At 44.7% G+C, this 19,959-nt stretch overlaps 1 protein-coding gene across 1 annotated transcript; it reads right to left on the reverse strand.

Annotated features, from left to right (window-relative positions):
• Positions 1–16,793: 16,793 nt before the first annotated feature.
• Cxcr3 (C-X-C motif chemokine receptor 3) lies at positions 16,794–19,506 on the reverse strand. The gene is made up of 2 exons (XM_034486179.2): positions 19,289–19,506; positions 16,794–18,290 (listed from the first exon to the last, which is right to left on the reverse strand). The coding sequence occupies exons 1-2, from the start codon at positions 19,298–19,300 to the stop codon at positions 17,199–17,201; spliced, it is 1,104 nt and encodes a 367-aa protein (XP_034342070.1). The 5' UTR covers positions 19,301–19,506; the 3' UTR covers positions 16,794–17,198.
• Positions 19,507–19,959: the final 453 nt, after the last annotated feature.

Below are 19,959 nucleotides of genomic sequence, written 5' to 3' on the forward strand. Positions count from 1 at the left end.
GAAGTTAAGAACAGTTTTTATATAGTTTAAGGGGTGGACTAGAGAAACAGTGACTAGGTACAATATGATTGGCAGAACAGTGTGACTTTTAAACTGATTGGTCTTTGGGGAATGAGGTGGCAAGGACCTCCCTTGTCTGTAAGTGGCAAGGATTGGTCCATCCTGCGGAATGTGTCTACATGTTCTGGGCCTTTCTTACTCACAGGTGGGTTCCCTTCCCTGTGGTCTGAGGAATGTTAATCCCTTCTTCCTCTGAATGTTAATCCAGCAGGGTAATCCAGCAGGTGTCCTTGGGCTAAGGAATGTGCTCCTCCCAGGATGTGTCCTGGGGCAGTTAATTTTTAAGTTTAACCATATTCCAACAGAACCAACCAGAGGGTAGCAGTATGCAGCCTGCCCATGCAGTCTTGTTGATAGGTGCTTCCCTGTGATAGCTCTTCTTGAGCTTTACTTTCTGTCAGCTGCTTGATGGTACCAATTTTCATTGTACAAATCAACTATTGTCATTTCAGCTGATAATGGACAAAAAATTTGGGGGTTTTCTCCGAAAAAGCACATTGTGGCAAAAGTTGAAAATTTTAAGTCTGGATATGTGCTTCTCACATGCTTGCTTGTATGAGATTTTCTTTTGCATGTTCATCAGCCTGGTGGATACTGGAGAGTCCAAGGGGATGAAGGAGTCTGACTGAATGAAGCTTTCTGATCCTAAGTGATCATGCAGAGTGATGAGGTCCCCTGCTGCTTCCCCTCCTTTCTCTCTCTATAGCCATCCAGCCAAAGGACCAGGCTTATGTGCTGTACTTAAATCCTAGTAGTTAACTGGCAGAATGTTCCTTCAAACTCAGAGCAGCTCTGACCTCTGAAGTATTTTTTGCCTTAAACTCAGGTCAAAGATGGATATGTGGCCAAGATAATTTTAGGTTGGACATAGCCTGATTGGCTATCAGTTTACACTGATGTAAGCCAACATAGTTGAATGTGATGGCACATTAATCCCAGCCCTCAGAAGGCAGAGGCCAGACAATTAGGAGTTCAAGGCCAATCTGAACTACATGTACTCTAACCTCAAACACCAACAAACAAGGCAATTACAGAGGAGAAGGTAGAGCTTGCATGTTTTAATCTGGGATGTGAGGGAGGGTAGTTAAAAATGTTTTCTGGGTTTTTTGAATGCTTTGCATGAACACACTTCTCCTTCTGTACATATTCTTGTCCTTTGTTTGCTAGGATTGGGATTAGAACCCTTGGCCTTGAACGTGAGTGCTAGTAAGGACTCTGCCACTGAGCCACATCCATGCTACCCTGTGAATTTTCAAATCATCACTGACTCAGGAAAAAAAAGTGTTAGGGTGAGGTAGATGGTTGGAGTTCTTTTATTTTCATTAAGCTATAGGGAACTATCAGAAACAAGTGATTGCATAGGCCAAAGGCATGTTGATACTCAAGCTAGAAGTCAATTCATTTTCCCATTTAGGTTCTAAAATCTCATTTTCCCCTTAAAATATGATTTTTAATTTTATCTCTGATTTTACTTCCATTTATGAGTAATGCACACTTACATCTGAATTATCTTACAAGAGAAAGAACATATTTGAAGAAGGATATTTATGTGTGTGAAGAGAGCATTTTGGTTTTTTGTGTTCTTTGTTTTGTGGTGCTAAGAATGGGACTGAGGCCTCACATAGACGCACACAAATGTTTATCCACTGAGCTATTTCAGCCTGGTAATCATTTCAAGCTTGTATCTTTAGAGAAAAAAATTTTTCAGGGAGGGGAAGGGGAAAAGTGGTGTGTCAGGTTTGGGATAGGGGAGATAAGCTTAGTTCTGAGAGAAAGGTTCTGTGTCCCTGTTCTTTCTGCCCACTGAGATGATTGAGGTAGCTCATCATGTGCTCTCCAACTCCTATCAGCAAGGAATCATCTCTGGATTCTATATACATATTTAAGCTGTTTTCCCTATAGGGATGCTTGTCTTGATAATATCTAGGTTGCTTTGCTAGATAGAGACTGACAAAAGAAAGGAGAAGCTGCCTTTTAGTGTCCTGTTACTACTCTTCATCCAAAGATGACCAGCCAGTTTGAACTTTTGCCTGTCTTGTACTTCATTGCTCTGGGAGCCTCCTATAGTGCTTCATATAGTTCCTCTATAAGCTGCTTGCTGGCCATAGTGTTGAATATATCCAATTTGAGGGTCTTGTTGGTTCTTTTAACATGGGGTCCATAGGCTTTGAGGGAAAGTTTGCTAAGCCCCGAGGCTAGCCTTTTCTGACTATACACTGATGTCCATTCTCTGCTGAATCTGGCAGATAGTACAGGTTTTTATCTACTGCCTTTGCTGATACATACCTGCTTTCAATACTCACATAGCCTCCTTTACTAGGATGCCAATGCCTCTGGCTTTGACATCCATGTGGTGAGTAAACTGAGGCAGGTAGCTGTTGGGGGTCAGTGCTTAGAGCAGCTGACTGGGGTGGATCCAGATACCTACAGAGACTGCTGCCAAAGGCAGCCAGCGATTAGAGCAGCTCAACAGACTTTTTTTCTGAGGGAACAAAGCTTAATTTACTGGGGCTGGTACTCCCTGTGGCTAGCAGGAAAACTATGAACTCTTTTAACTCCTTGGGGCTGGTGAGAAAGAGAAGGAAACAGAAAATTCACACACACAGACACACACAGACACACACAGACACACACAGACACACACACAGACACACTCACACACACTGAATGGATGAAACAAAAGGCAGAGAATCCACTAACTTCATACATGCAAATATATATGCATACATATATACATATACATGTATACAGACCTACAGACAGACATATACATAGTCCCACAAAGAATGCTTAGAGCAAAGCTCCAACAAGCAGGCTCCAAGTATTCCACACATACATACATAAATACACACAGTTGGGGCATGGGAGGAACAATGAATGTTCCAACCACCATTCACACAAACTTTACATGTACACACATAGTTGATGGATGGGAGAGACAATGTTCCAGCCACATCACATCACACCACATCATTTTTATTTTTTCTTCCATCGCTTTTATATCCCAGCAAAATCTTTCAGGCAGTATACAATTACAATGTGATTACATTTTAGTTTTCTTCTGGTGAATGATTATGAAAAAACAGTGTATTTTTCAATACCTTTACAAGAAATAACATTATATAGTACAGGTAAAGAAAAATTATTCTAAAAAAACCCATGCACCTTCATAACCAAACAACTTGTTATAGATGAACAAAGTGTGAGCAAGCAAGGGAATTTTCTCAGCCAGTTTCTCTTACTGGCAGGCAGCAATTTGCCATTACAAAGAAAGGATGAATTATTTTATTATTTATCTTTAAAAGTAATCTTGCAAGAATCTTAAAAGAATTACAAATCTAAACTTTTATATAAAGATCAGTAATATCTACCTTAAATCCTCAAAATGTATATTTATTCATCAGCAATTCTTAATAAATTATGTCAGGAAGCTGAGGTTTAAAATGGGTATAAGAAATCAGTCATTACCAGTCCAGCCTCAGTGAGACTCATGTCAGACAGTGCTTCCATTGTTCTTGTTCCCTGACCATAAAGGATTCCTAGCTTAACTAATCAGAGTGTGCCTTTCTCAACTTCAGATTGTTTCCTAAGATTTTACATCAGAGCCAGTAGTAAAAACATCTCACCCTAGCTTCGCTAACAACTTTATTTTTCCAAATGGGTTCTAAGGGTGGGGTCATTGTTGATAATCTACCTCTCTAAATTCTTTTCTAGGGTGGTGATAGAATTACTACTCTGCTCCACCAGCAATGCCCAAAAGAGATCAAGCATTAATATTGTGAATGCTTGATACTGCCCAATGAGGGACTTGAAGCCCTCTTAAAGTTTCATACAATTCTTAGATTAAGAGGGATGTGAGGACAGCAAAGCAGAGCAGAACTCTATAACAGCATAAAGTACTCGGATGCCATAGTCCTCAGGGCTGTGCCATATCAAGGTCTACCCTTGATGGTGGCTGTGGTAATCTGTGGGCTGCATTCCATTAGTTCTAAAGCCATTTGCAGTTCTTCTGATCTGTGTACCAGAGGCTATCCGAGGGGATCTCTGGCCAGGCCAGGTGGGGAGGGTTCAAGCAAAGAGGAAAGGGCCCGAGCAGGGAGGGGGAATTGCCTCTGCCACCTCGCTGCTGCTGCTGCTGCTGCTGCTGCTGCTGCTGCTGCTGCTGCTGCTGCCACCACCACCGCCACCACCGCTGCTCTGATGCCACTGCCCCAGCAGCTGCTGTTGCTCCAAGACACTGCACTGGCTGTGCTGAGCTGAGCAGAGCTGGGCTGAGCTGGCAGTGGGGCTGGCTAACCAGCTTCAAGAGAGCATTCTCTTCCCAGGCAGAATTACAACTCTTGTGACAGAAGCTCTCAGATGATGAAGTAATTCTCACACTTTTATTCCTTCTGGATAGGATCTTATATACAATTTTGGGGTGGGTTGTGATCTGAGAGCAGGTGCTTCCTATTGGCTTGGTCTGAGATGTTAGGGATGCCTCATCTATATGTGGAGGGGCTTGGGAGTGCTGCCCCTATGTGACTGATGGTCACAATTTTCTCTGTGGGAGGCTGTGACTAATGATGGGCCTGGTACTTGGAGCAGGTGAAGCTGCTCAGGGTCCCTATAGCTTCAAGCCTTACCTCAACTTTACCTGGCTTCTTCTCATGGTCTTCTCATGGAGCTCAACACTGTTCCTCCTGCATGGCCTTTGGTTCGAGGGAGAGTCATTCTCTACTAGAGAAGGCTAACCTCTTCAACTTTAGGAAGGACTATAACCTGTAGAGCCACCCAGATCACCTTCATGTCCCATATTAGGTTTAGAATTTAAGATCTTTCCATTAGCTCCCTTTGTTTTGTTTATTAATTTGCTTTCTCACCAGTCTAAGTTCCTTACACGGGGCTTTAATTTACAATTCAGTAGTTAGTTACTGTTCTGGAAAATGTTCCATCTCAGGAGCCTGTGAAGTCAGAAACTCACCATGTTCCCACTTCTTTTTCTAGCTCCGTGGCTTGTCTCTCTGACTATGGATTGCTCTAGCCATGGTTTTAAAAAACAAACCTCCAGGTATAGTACCACATCTGGTAAATCCCAGCAATAGGAAGGATAAGGCAGAAAGATTGTCATGAGTTTGGGGCCAGCCTTGCATCCATGGCAATAGCCTATCTCCTAAAATCCACCTTCATTTAAATTGGTAGTGATTTAACATTAGCCCTTTTTGTGTTCAGCACTATTATTTGTGCTGTTTGAAGTATACTGTGAAATATGAGACAGTGATAACGGTTTAATGGAAAACATGAGAGATTTGGGTAAGAAGACCTGTTGTCTCTGACCTATGGGTCAGACACCTCTGAGCCACGGTGTCTTCATCTGCAAGATAGAGATGGGAACGAGCATTACTAACTTCTTAGATGGTTGGTGGTGAGAATTAAACGCAGAGAGGTTCTTTGTAAATGCTAAAATACCATTGATGTTTGTCAGTAAAGGTAGAGATGGGGTCACTCTTGTGTCATGGGAAAGAATTGATGCTGAAGTACAAAAGTGGGAAATCACAGTTCACCCCAGGAAATGTTTGAGTTGCCCACTTTGGGCAGACTAACCACATTGACTAAGGTCTTTAATACCAGGCCAACTGGGCAAGGAAAAGCCAGAATGAAAGAGAATGAATCTGGAGGTGAGTGAGTAGTTGGAGTAGAAGGAAAAGAGCCTGATTGTAAAGAGCACAGTTAGAGAGCACTGTTGTAGAGAGGGGAGGATGGGGACTTGATTAGAGAGGTGACCTTGTGTTGCAAAGGAGATACTGGCTGGCAGAGTCAATATCGAGGAAGTAGCATTCCACTTCCAGTTGAACACAGGGTAAGGGAAAAATGAACTTCAAATGCCTCTGAGGTTTTCAGCCAGTTGTGATGAAATTTTGATTAGGGAGCTTGTTATGCTAAATAGAGACTCATAGATTTTTTTTGGAAATTTTCATTGAATAACTATAAAATAAGAACCATCAAAGGGGAGCTCGAGACAAGCTGTAGGCGTGGTGATCAGTCTTGAGGTTGAAACCTGGCCTCATACCTTTGAGACTGTTCTAAGGGTAAAGAGAAACACTATGAATGGAAGCTTGGGAAATAAATGTTCCTGTCTAATGAGCATGCATACATGTATGCATGTACATGGTTTCCTATTACTTTAGCCAAGCAAAAATTCACTTGAATTTACCTTCATAGGAAATTTATGTGCAAAATACCGGGATGATTCTTGAGTAACATTGAAAAGTTAAAACATTACCCTGGAGGAAATTTCCAACACAATAAGGAAGAACTGGCTCAGAAAAGTCTACACGCTACCTAACCATGCTTATAGTAGAATAAATGAATAAGCATTTATTGAATAACTCTTGTATGCCAGCACTCTTGGCTGCTGCACTAACCATGTGTACTTCCTGTCCTAGATATGTGTCAGTTTAAGCAGAATTGGACCACTCCATGGGTAGTGGTTTATTGGGGATCAAACTGCCAAGTCTGTCTCTCAGAGGGGCAGAGAAAAACAAAATTGTAAAAAAGGAGGCAGAGTTTATATGATAGTCAGCAGATAGTTTATATGATAGATATTTATGGTGATACAGGCTGTTGGATTAATCAGGAACTAGATGCCCTTGCCCAATAACAATTCTGTTTGCCCAGTTAGAGCCCTTCTGTTTAGCACATTGTCACCAGTACTGCCATATCTGGGAGGGACCATTTTGGACTTTACAGACATGAGAGAGATGCTTACATGAAGGAGAAGTTTTTGGCTTGTGCTATATGGAACAGATGGTTATTACAGTAGGGGATTAACAGAGTGAAAATGGCTGAAAAGTCAGAGAAGGAAAATAGGATTTCCTGGAAGACATGAGGCTCCTACTTCTTAAGGCATGGTTAGTACTGAGAACAGCAGTAGGGAGAAGACACGTGTTGAGGCAAAGATGATAGGAAGTCGAGCTGGACAAGTTATTTAACCTCATTTTACCCATGCTTTCTGTAAAATGGGGCCAATAAAAGTGCAGCCATCCTTCTGTGTTTCCATGGAACTTGTTCTGGTACCCTCAACAAATGCCAAAACCTAACAGTGCTCAAATATCTTATATAAAATATCCTCTACCTAGCCTCCTCCTCTACGCTTCAACTGACCCGTGTATTACTTACAATGCCCAATAGAGTGGAAATATCATGCAGGAAATAGTTGTTATAGTGGCAAGGGAAAATATGTATATATTCAGAGCAGAGCAGTTTTGTGTTCTTTTTATTTTATTTATTATCTGACAGTTTCATATATTTCTATAATACATTTAATAACTTTTGATTTGCAGTTTGTTGAATCTCTAATACAGAACTCATGAATACATGGCTAATTTTACTTACTACCTTAGAATTACTGTTAGGGCTGCAGGAGTTCATGTTCACAAAGTACTTAGAACAGGTCCTAAGCAGAGCAAGCCCTTGGTTTTATGATCATAGATGACCTTGGGAATTAGGTTAGGGGAAGCAAAGTTTAAATCGGTAGGCACAGGTGCACAGGAAAATGTGACAGGAAGCTACTGCTGAAAAAAGTCTGCCTGCTAGTGGCTTGGTGGTATGTACTGGATTAGAAATCCAGAGGCAGAGATCTGCTGGCCAGTCTCCTTGTTTGTTCATTTTGGGTTGTTTGTCTGTTTTGCCATGCTTCCTGCATGTGAGAAAAAGCACCCTACCCCTGAGCTGGACTATCAGGCATAGGTCATTTGTTGTTGCTTTTTTAAATGCAATTTTGTAGTTTTCTGATGAGGAGACTTTGCAGAGGGCAGTTCTTATATCCTGAAGGTTCTCCAGCCTTTGGTACCCTTCCTCAGGACAGTGATGCTACATTAAATGAGTGGAACCCAAAAGCATTTCTAGTTTGTGCAGATGTTTGCCTACCTCAGCAGCCTTGTACTTCTCTCCTGATGGCCCCAGACTTGGATCCATACATCTAAGCACAAAATCATACATTTGTGTGGCCTCAACAACCTCCTCCTGTGGGTGCTGATTAGTTAATTAAGCCCTTCCCAGGACTTCAACTTGGCCCCCATTCTTCCCAGAATGTTTAAATTTACATTTTATTTGCATATATTTCTCTTCAGTATATTCATGTACTCAGAGTAAAAAACCCAGGGAAGATTGTTTCTCTTACCTTTTTTTTTAAAGAAAAGTTATTTTTTGAGAATTTCATATGTGAGTACTATATTTATATCATTTCCACCACTCCCTGCTCCAGCTTCGCCTATGTCCCTCCCTTTCAAATTCATGATCTCTTTAAGTGTGTGTGTAAAACCTACTGAGTTCGTTTAGTCCTATGTCCATGTGTTTAGGGCAGTCCACTTGGGATTGTATAACTTCAGGGGTTCATCCCTGGAGAAAAACAAAACAAAACAAAACTGTTGTAGTACTTATTTAAAAACGGTGGCCGCTGGTCAATCCAACTGTCTAAGCTGCAGCGTCTCTGCCTAGCCCAGCCACATGGCCAGAGACCACGTGCGTGCACCGCAGCTAGAAACGACCAGCTAGAAACACCAGCCCTGCTACCTACGAGATGCTAGCGTGGGAGATGGCGCTGCAAGTCTTCCATGCTGTCTCGGCAAGGCTGGGCGTTGCCCGGACCATCCTGCCAACCACACAGGCTCGGTACAGATGAGACTCTAATGCTTAGATTATCCAAAGGCTTATATCCAAAGGCTATAACAAGATATCCTTACAATCAGAGGTATAACCCAATACCCAACCTAGATATACCAACTACCTCTGACTGCTACAGTCAAGAGAACATCAGCCTCCATGTCCCCTCTCTAGTTCTCCGGCTCTCCCCTAGCTCCTCCTCTTCCTTCTCCTCTCTTTACTCCTCCTCTTCCTCTCCTTACTCCTCCCACCTTAGCTCCTCTTACACAAAACAGTTTTGCCAGGGCAGCTATTGCTGTAGCTTTTCATCTACATGTAGGTTCTTTTGAATTTTCTTTCATTCATGTTGGCATGTTTTCTTACTTTTTATTAGATGGAGAAAAATTATCATTCTTATTTCCTGATCTGCTAAGAGTTGTTTTCTAGGGAGATAGCTCAGCAGTTAAGAGCACTTACTGCTCTTGCAAAGGACCCAGGTTTGGTTTGCAGCATGCATAGGACAGCTCACAGGTGCTTTATAATTCCAGCTCCAGGGAACCCAATACTCTCTTCTGGCCTCTTCTATTACACATATGGTACACATAAACTTAGGGTCACACCCATACACATAAATTAAAAAAATAAGTAAACCTTTAGAACTGCTTTTTGATACTTGTGTTTGCTTTTAATTTTTAGTTGCCAGAGAAAATAGAAATCACTTGGAATAAAAAGATGTTGCAGACTGATGCACTACCAATGAGATACAACAACCAAAGAGGGAGTGCTGTGCCAAGACTGGTATTTCTCTGAAAGTCTGCAACTCTGCTGACGATTCCAGGAATATGGCAGTTTAACCATAGCACCATGTCCTTCTGATTAAATTACTCTTCTGTTAAATTACTCTTACCTGGCAGCCTGTGTTACTGCTTTGAGCTGTCATTTCTAGGTGGATAGGCCTTCTGTGTGTTGCTTAGAGGACATCATTATTGGATGTCTCACCAATTCCTAAGAACTCAACATAGGAAATGATTTTCCAGGCCCACCTGCTCACTTCCTTTACTAAAGCCAGCATCTCCAGTCTCTCAGTATCCAAGGGTCAAGATGCCCTCTCTAGCCAGTCGTCAACCTCTCCTCCAGCTTTGCATTTGCTGAAGTCTGGGGCACTCATCTCGTCCCTCTTCTCCCCACTGCACTCAGTTTTTGTGTGGTGCTCACAGTCTGCTGCTTTCTGAGGCCATTGTAATCTGTTCCTGCTTCACATGGCCCATCTGGCCTCTCACTGCTCCACTGCCAGCCCATGCTTCAACCATTCTTTCCCCTCTGGCTCTCAAAATGCAGCCCATGTTTTTCTAGATCCAATCATTACTCACATATTTTGATTCCTTTCATATGCCTCCACCATATTGGGAACCAAAGCCTCACATATGCTCTGTAAGAAGTATGCCATAAAACAGCAGCTACAACCCTCATTTATTCTCAGGAATCAAGTTTTTTTTTTTTTTTTTTTTTTTTTTTTTTTTGTCTTGCTTCTGATGTGGTGCCTTGCTATGTTGCCCAGTCTGGTCTTGAACCCCTGGCTCAAGCAGAGCTCTCATCTCATCTTCCTGAGTAGCTGGAACTACATACAAGTATCTACCACCAACCCAGCTTATGATGAATGACATAAGTCATATGAATGAGTTGGTGGGGAGGGTGAGAGTACAGGTTGACATAGGGTCTCATTGTGTAGCCCAGGCTGGTCTCATATTCACTATGTAGTTCAGGCTGACTTTGAATATGTGTAGTCCTCCTTCCTCAGCCTTCCAGTGCTAGGATTACACAAGTAAGCTGCTGGGTTTTTGTTGTTGTTTAATTTTAAAAAAAATCTTTTTTTCGTACAATATATTTTGATCATATCCTTTTCCATTTTTCAGGTCTGCCCTATCCACCCAACTTTCTGTGTGCTTGTGTTCCCACTCTGTCTTACAAACAAACAAACAAACAAACAAACCCAAGAAACTAAATCAAAATGGACAAAAAAAACTTTAAAAAAATCAGTAAGACAAAAAATACTAAAGCAAACAAAACAGTGTTATTGTTGTTTTCAGATGGGCTCAGTATGTAACTGATGTCTAGCTCAGGGCCCTTCCTTTGCTTTAGTCTCTCAAGGGCTGAGATCATAGGTTGAGTATCGGCTTGGATGGCTGTTCTAATTCTAAAATTAGTGCGTTGTCAAGAGTCCAGCTCAGGGTGGGTGAGATGGCTCAGTGCCACCAAGTCTGAGTTTGATCTCTGGGGTCTGCATGGTAGAAGGAAAAGACTCCCATGAAGTTGTCTTCTGGCCTTCACATGTATGCTATGGCATGTGCATGTATGCACATACACACATAAATCAATAAATATATACTCTTTTTTTCATAATAGAGCCCAGTTCAGATCTCTACCTTACTGCAAGCTTCTGCTGACCAAATCTCACGGCCGTAGATAGCCCTTGAGCCCACTTTTGTTTTTAGAAGGAAGAAACCAAGCCTTCTCCAGGTGCATTTGCCCCACAAGAAAATGAACATGTTAGAGCTGCTCCCAGACTGACTTCTTTTTTCTTTCTTTTTTTATTGGATATTATATTTACATTTCAGATTTTATCCCCTAGCCCCCCTTCCCCCCACCACCCAGGAACCTCCTATCCCATCCCCCCTCCTCATGCTTCTATGAGGATGTGCCCCCACCTACCCCCACACTCTCACCTCCCCACCCTCGAATTCCCCCCCCCCCCACACTTGGTGCTCATCTTTCATGGGACTAAGGATCTCCTCTCCCACCTATGCCAGACAAGGCCATCCTCCCCTACATATACAGCTGGGGTCATGGGTCCCTCTCTATGTGTTTCTAGGCTGGTGGTTTAGACCCTGGGAGCTCTGGTTGGTTGGTACTGTTGCTCTCCTCATGGGGCCACCAACCCTTTCTGCTCCTTCAGTCTTCTCTCTAACTCCTCCATTGGGAACCCCTTGATCAGATCAGTGGTTAGCTGTGAGCATCCGCCTCTGAATGTGTCAGCTTTTGGCAGACCTCTAAGGAGACAGCTATATCAGGTTCTTGTCAGCATGCACTTCCTGCCATCCACATCAGTGTCTACCTTTGGTGACTGTACCTGGGATGGAGAACCAGGTGGAATGGTCTCCAGATGGCTCCTCCTTCAGTTTCTGTCCCACACTTTGTTTCCAGCCCCAGCCTGACTTCTTAAGGTTCAGCTGAAACCCAAACCAGCTTGTCATGGGTGGACGTTTCTCTCTCAGAATCCTGGGAAGACAACCCTTATGGGCTGGCTGCCTGTATATGCATTTATGAGAAGGCCTTGTGTTTGGTGAGAGTTGTCAAGGGGTTGCTGGGCAACAGATCAGAAGAAAATCTACTTTAGTGCTCACGGTTTCCTTTCATTCTTTCAAGATGGAATCCAGGACACCCTCCATGAGTTATGCCTTGCAGCCTCCTGTTTGCTTGATGGCATCCAGGATTCTCATGGTGACTCATGGCAATATTATGCTCAAAAATGCAATTCAGTACACCCAGAGCTGCCTAAGCTCATCTATTGCCATAACTACATAATTAACTACAAGATCTATTATGAATGTATTCTGTACAAATGCAGGTAAGACCTTTCTCATACTTTTTCCAATTACTTTGTCATTCCAGCCTCCAGTAGCTCTTTGGTTTTGTTTGTTTGTTTTTCTGGTGCTGGGAATTGAACTGAGGGCTTCATGTATGCCAGGCAAACACTACACTGAACCTCTGCCTGAGCAATATCACTAGCCTTTTTCTTATGGTTTTTGCTTTTTTGTTTTTGTTTTGTTTTGCTTTGAAAGAGGGTCCCAACAAGTTTTCCATGTTAGTCTTGAGCTAGCTTTGTAGCTCAGACAGGCTTTGAACTTGTGCTCCCCTTGCCTCAGCCTCCCAAGTGGCAAGACCAAGTAGATCTTTAGTTAAGTCTGTGGACTGTCTGACTTGAGGCGTGAATCTCACTATTTCTGTGTCCCCTTTTTCTATTACCCTCCCCCCTTACTCCTAATACCTAATTTGAGCAGGCCTGACCCTGCTGCTGCCTGAGGCTCCTCAAAACCCATAGAAAATAGCTTTGGGCACCAGGTTAAGGAGTTGGAGCTGGTGTTGAGGTGTCATGATTTATGTATTTATTCATTTTGGTATTGAATGGCCTTCCTCAGAAGGGTTGGCCACTATAGCAGATAGTTGAACACTGAGTCTGTGCCAGATGCAAAGGGCTTCTGGCCTTGCTGCCATTGTTTTAGAAGGATGGAACCCCCATTGTGCCCCATTGGAGACCATTTGCCAAATATACGCAGGGGAATTATAGAGCAGTGTTTAATGGGACAACAGGAATCAGTCATGGGGATGTGAAGAAAAGACTCAGCAAGGATTATCTTGCCAGTAAATCTTTAAGGAAAATCCTTAAAATTGTCCTGGAGTATATTTATATGAGCTGAATCCTTTACTGGCAAGAAGTTTTAGAAATCCCCATTTCTGTAAAGGTTTAAATATTGGAGTTTAAATGTGTTTTCTGATTTGTTATTAATGATGACTTTTTAACAAAGAGATCTTTTGCTAACCATATATCCCTTGACAACACTTGAAACCATTTGGAGTCACCTTGGGTCTTAACTTTGACTATGTAAGTTGAAAATGCAAAATGAAACAGAAGGAAATGATATTTTCTTGGGAGGGGGAGTGTTGAGAACATGAAAGTATTGTCATAAAAGAGTAAGTTGTAAAGGCACTACCCTACAGCTAGGCTGCTGTCAGCCCATTACACTAGCCACATTTGAAGAGCTAACGTGCTCTATGAATTCCAGCTTGTCATGGTTTTGAGTGAAGCTAACTCACGTAATGACTCAGAAAATAAATAGTTCCACCTCAGTTTACAGTTCTCTTATTCAAGTGTTCCAGGAGACTCCTGATCTCTGGGAGCTATTGCCGGTGTGGATTGGACCCGAGATTGTATTTGTATTCCTGTGGAAACCAGAGAAAACGATCACCAATTTAGTGGCGTAGAGCTATGTGAATGTATTATCTTAGAGTTCTGGAGGTCGTGAGCCTAGGACGAGTCACCTAGGTAACAGTCAAGGTGTTGAGTCCTCTCTGGAGAATGAATTTCTCTGTCTTTTCCAGTTCCTAGAGGCCTCCCACAGCCCGTCTCATGGCTTCTTCAAATACAAAACATCTGTTTTCCCTTTCCTTCACTTTTATAGATTCCTGTAATGACACTAGGTTCATTTGGAGGCAGTGGTGGTGGTGGCAGCTGTTTCCTTCCTCCTCCTCTTCTTCCTCCTCCCTTCCTCTTCTGCTGCTGCTGCCACATCGTGCGTGTGTGCGTGCGTGCATGGTGTGTGTGTGTGTGTGTGTGTGTGTGTATGTATTTGGCAGGCCACATGTATGCATATGTATCTGGAGGCCAGTGGCAAACCTTGGGTTTCATTCCCAGGAGATGTCCACCTTTTTTTTGAGACAGAGTTTCTCATATGGCTGTAGGACTTCCCGACTAGACTAGAACTATCTAGACTAGACTAGGGTGGCTAACCAGCACGTTACAGTGCTCTTCCTGTTGCCACCTCCCCAGGACTGGGGTTACAAGTGCACACTACCATACTTGGCTTTTTATATGCTTGCTAGGACCAAGTTCAGGTCACTGTGCTTACATGGTTAAGTACTTACAAACAGAGCATCTCTTCAGCCCGGTAGTATAATTTTCATTATTTATTACTATTTTGATAGGTTCTATATATCCCAAGCTGACCTTGATATATTTTTTAAATATTACATTTATTTTGGGGGAGGGGTATAATTATTTCATAGCACATATGTAGAGGTCAGAGGGCAACTTTTGGGAGACAGGTCTCTTCTATTCTGTGGGTCCCAGTCAGACTTGGTGACAAATACTTTTATCTGATGAGCCATGTGGCTTGACCCTGACCTTGAACTCTTTAGGTAGCCAAGGCAGGCCTCCTGTCCTTGGCTGTCCTGGTCCTCTGGTCTGCCTTCCAAATACTGGGGACTATAGGAATGCACTACTATGACCTGCCACAATCTTATTTTAAAACTGGTTAGTTCACAGATTAGCAACCTCAGTTCCCTTTTGCCATCTTTGTTGGCTTGTTTTGTTGTTGTTGCTGTTTTGTTTGTTTTTGAGACAGGGTTTCATTGTGTATCCATGGCTGGTCTGGAAATAGCTAGACAGATGAGGTTGACTTCAGACTTACAGAGATCCTCTTGCTTCTGCCTCCCAAGAGCTGAGATTAAAGTTTGTGTACCACCTCACCCTTCTGCTTGCTTGAGACAGGACTTGCCTTATTTAGCCCCAGGCTAGTCTAAAATCCAGTGTCACCTAGGCTAGCCTCAAATTGTTGATCTTCTTGCCTTATCCTTCCAAGTACTCAGGTTATAGGCATGTACCACTGTGCTTGGCTAGTCCCCTTTACCTGGTCACAAGCTCTGGGAGTTAGAGTAGAGATGTCTTGAGGGGCCTAGTTTTTGGCCTGCTACAAATAATGCTTATCTTTATCTTTACTACTGATACTTTTATAAGCAGGATATAGTCTTTTTACATTTTCCTCTTGCTTCTCATTTTGTAGAAGGGTAGTATAGTCTTTGGAACACTGAGACTAGATGAGGCCGCGAGTATATATAGGGTAGGGCAAACTTCCCCAGCTCACTGTTTCTGTTCCTTCTTTCCCAAGCTCCAGCATATTTGTAGCCTCAAACAAGGTCTAGCCTGCCAGGGTGAGTCATGGCGTGGTCTGTGACTTCATTGGGAGGAACTGACAGTGCAGGGAGGTAGCTCTGTCACTTACTCTTTTGGAAAGCACTGGTTATTTCCACTCAGCTTTAGATGTGGAAAATGTTCCTTGCTGTCTCTTGGTGGCTACACGCTAATGACTGCTAGCAAATACATCATCAGGCCCCGTTGCTGGTGTGGGGTGTGGGGTGTGGGGTGTGGGGTGTGGGGTGTGGGGTGTGGGGTGTGGGGTGTGTGTGTGCATGCATGTATGTGAAGGCCATAGGAGCAAATTGGGTATTGTCTATTACTTTCTACCTTATTTCTTTGAGACAGGAACCTGGAACTCACCTCCTCCACACCCTCAGGCTGGCAGCCAGCCAACCCACCCCACAGTGTTGGAGTTATAGGCAAACATGGCCACACCTAGCTTTTACTAGTGGTCTGAACTTGGATCTTCATGTTTGCTCAGCAAGTATTCTTACTAACTGAACCAGCACCCCAGCCTCACCTTTTTTTTCAAGCCCATTTTCCCCAAATACTACCCAAATAACCAATACAACTTTCTCTGACTGGCCTGTGATCCCATTTCTGTATCCCAGACCACAGCCTCGCCACCAGCCCATCCCCCTACCGAAACCTCAACTCCAGCCAGCTGAGCCGTTTTTTTTTTTTTTTTTTTTTTTTTTGAGACAGGGCTTCTCACTGTGTAGCCCCAGCAGATCTGAAACTCAGTCTGTAGAACATGCTGGCTTTGAACTCACAGAGATCAGCCTCTGCCTCCCAAATACCAGGATGTCCCACCACCTCTGGCCCAGCTGACACCACTTAGAATCTCCCCAAAATATTGCCGTCTTCAGCCTCCACCTCTGCTACTGCTCTCTCTTCTGCTTAGAAATCAAGAACACTTCCTTCTCAGCCCTGGAGATGCCACTTGCCCCTTAAGTGTCCAAGAAAGCTATCTCAGGTAGATTTTACCATCTTGCTGAGCCCAGGACTCAGCGTGTGCTGCCTTCTTTCTCTGTAGTATAGATTACTTGGTATTTGTTCATTTTTACCACACCTTTCCTGCTGGCCTGAGCTGCTGGGATCCAGAAATTATGGTTTATTAATGTCTAGTGCCCCCAAAGTATACCTAGACAACCAGCTGCTTAACTATTCACTGCCACCACCCAAACCTGTGACTGTGTCTAGGCAACAGGAGGTGCAGCAGAGGGCACAGTAGAACCCAGGAAGGCAGAGAGACAGACTCTAAGCCAGGCAGGATGACACGGGAAATACACACCAGAGCCCAGCCAGACCTAGTGCAAAGAATGACTATGAATACACCTTGGTCAACCTCATTGCCTTTTTTATTGAAAGTTTAAGCGGGGTTTCTAGACATAAAATTGGGCAAATATGGAGATACTGGAGACCATAGGCACATTCAGTGCTGAGCAAGGCCTGGCCCTCTATGCTGTTTGCCTCTTCCTCTTCTCACACAGGGATGGCTGAGTTCTACTTGCTAATTTAGAAGGGTGGTTGGGCTCCAGGCAGCTGGTTCTAAAACAGCAAGATAGGGCATGGCAGCTAAGGCACAGTAATGGTGCTGTCCTTGGAGCTGAGAGTGGTTCTCAGGAGACCTGGATATGCTGAGCTGCCAGTAAGTCCTGGCAGCAAAGTTATGGGTAAGTTCGAGCTAGCCCAACTACAAGGAGGAGAAGAACCCGGAGTGTGTTAGGACTTGGGTTGCACAGGTTACAGTTCCATTCCAGAGTTACAAGCCCAAGTAGGAGGCCTCAGTTGTCTCAGACCAGGATGATTCTCTCCGTGAAGATGATGGCTGCCGCTGGGGCCCTCTCTGGTCAGATCGGCCCAGACGCATGAGCAACATCCACATTTGTTCTCTGAACTTCACTCCCACAAAGGCATAGAGCAGTGGATTGAGGCAGCAGTGCATGTAGCCCATGCCTGAGGTGACTGACTTGGCCACATCCACACGGCTTTCTCGACCACAGTTGCGGGCCAAAACTCCCATGTCCATGAGAATATCCACTAGCACCACCAGGTGATAGGGGGTCCAGCAGACAGCAAAGGCTGCCACCACCACCACCACTAGCCTCATAGCTCGAAAGCGCCTCTGGCCTCTGGAGACCAGCAGCACAGCCAGGATATGGGCATAGCAGTAGGCCATTACTAGAAGAGGCAGCAGGAAACCAGCCACTAGCTGCAGTACACGCAGAGCAGTGCGACCCACCTGTGGGAAGTTGTACTGGCAGTGGGTGGCATTGAGGCGCTGATCATAGCTGGCTGACAGGAAGATGAAATCTGGGAGGGCAAAGAGCAGACAGAGACTCCATACAACTATGCAGGTGAGGGCTACACGGACCCAGGGGTCCCTGCGGTAGATCTGGGTGGCATGCACTATGCTCAGATAGCGGTCAAAGCTTATACAGGCCAGCAGGAAGGCCCCTGCATAGAAGTTGATGTTGAACAGGGCACCTGCCAGTTTGCAGAGGCCAGAGCCAAAAACCCACTGGACAGCAGCATCCACTGCCCACAGTGGGAGGGTTAATACCAGCAGTACATCGGCCACAGCCAGATGGAGCAGGAAGGTGTCTGTGCTGCTCAGGGCAGTGCGCTGGCTCAGTAGGACAGCAGCCACTGCCCCATTGCCTAGCAGCCCCAGCAAAAAGAGGAAGCTGTAGAGGGCTGGCAGAAAGGTTCTGTCAAAGTTCAGGCTGAAGTCCTGTGGGCAGGGCGGGGACTCAGAGAAGTCGCTCTCGTTTTCCCCATAATCGTAGGGAGAGGTGCTGTTTTCCAGAAGAAAGGCAAAGTCCGAGGCATCTAGCACTTGACGTTCACTAACCTGCCCAAGGAAGGGGGAAAGAGGGGAGGGAGGCCATTCTCTGTAAAGGCTTGGCAACTGACTGGCCCCTTTGTGCCTTGTCATTTATTCTAGTGAGTGTTTCCCTTAGCAGTAGCTCATTCTGGGCCAGACCCTGAGCTGTCCCAGACCCACCCCTCCTTAACTCCAGCTACTCAGACAGGGAAGGTAACTCCCCTTTTCAAAGGCTGGCAACTCCCAACCACCCCCAGACCCTTTCTGGATTATCAGCCAGGGCAGAGGTCCTCTGCAGGAGAAAGAACTTTCTTCCAGGATCTGGAGCCTTCCACTCTCCCTCCCCCCCCCCCCCCCCCGTCTTCACTCTTGGTGGCTTGCCAGCCTCAATGCTATGGTTACCCCTGGATCAACCACTGGCCACCCCAGGTGCTTCCAAACTCCATCTTCTAGTCCCTGGCCCTCCGTTCCTTCCTCAGCCCTTATCTGGTGACCCTGACTCCCTGATCTTAAATAAGGATTTTCTACAAACTACTGTGCACCCCTACACAGAGACTTGCCTCTCTTCCCCTACCCAGAGACTTGCGCAACCACTCAGGTACCCACTGAGCTTCCCACCCAAGCCTTAATTGGTCTTCCCAAGATGGCCAGGCTGATTTCAAACTCTTGTGCTCAAATGAGCTTTCTGCCTCTGCCTCCCAAGTAGCTAGGACAATGGGGGCATTCCACTTCATCTGGATAGCAGGGGTCTTCTTCATCTCTACACCTTATCCCAAACTCTCTGAGAGTTCAGTTTCTACAGCTTGATATTTTCAGATGAGGCATCCAAGCCACAGAGGCAGGAGACATGCCTGTGGTTAGTGGCCAGGCTGGGTTTCCCACTCCACCAATGCTCTTATCAGAACCTCTGCATTCCAAGCTGCTTACTCAGCCTCTTGGCTGTGGGCCAGCCCAGACTCATCCCGGGTATCAAAGCTCGGCCACTTGGCCACTGTAATGTAGCTGAGCTAGGCAGCAGAACTTACCTCAAGGTACATGGCTTGGCTGGCTGTGGCTGTGGCTGCTGGGGTCAGGTCTCGTGCTGCCTGCTTCTCTGCCTTTGGCACTTGTGGTTGGGAACTTGCAGTGAGCAGAGGAAGTGAAGATTTCACGGCTCAGCACAGCCTCTTCCAAAGGGTAATCTACACCCACAGAGGGCTTTTCTGCCTTTTCTGCCACTCCTGTGGCCAGGTGAATACACTTGGAATGGGTTAGCCAGGAACTTAGGACTGTTACCAAGTCTGCAGTTCTTGTCCTACTCAATACCATTCATAAATAATTAAACAAGTCTAGGAACAGGCAGGAAGTGTGATCTAATGGCAGTGACTGCAGGAGGGAAGCCCACCTGAAGGGACCTTCCCCTAGCAAGTCTGGGATTGGAGTCCCGCTAGGACTGTGTTAGAGTGGGCTGTGGTATGGCTATTACTATCATAACTGCATGGGAAGGGAGGACGTTTCCAAGAGCAGCATGCCCACCTCTTTTCTTTTCTAATTTGGGGATGGTTGAATCGGACCTGGCATTGATGGGTATGTATATATAAAATCATAATGAGTCCAAAGTCATCTAATGTCCATATAATGTCCATATCAGATGGAGCTGTTCAGGAGCACACTCAGGAATTGGGAAATACTTGATAACTCTGTGGTTGGCAGCTGG

This window comes from Arvicanthis niloticus, chromosome X (genome assembly GCF_011762505.2).
Source record: "Arvicanthis niloticus isolate mArvNil1 chromosome X, mArvNil1.pat.X, whole genome shotgun sequence".
NCBI classification, from domain to species: Eukaryota; Metazoa; Chordata; class Mammalia; order Rodentia; family Muridae; genus Arvicanthis; species Arvicanthis niloticus.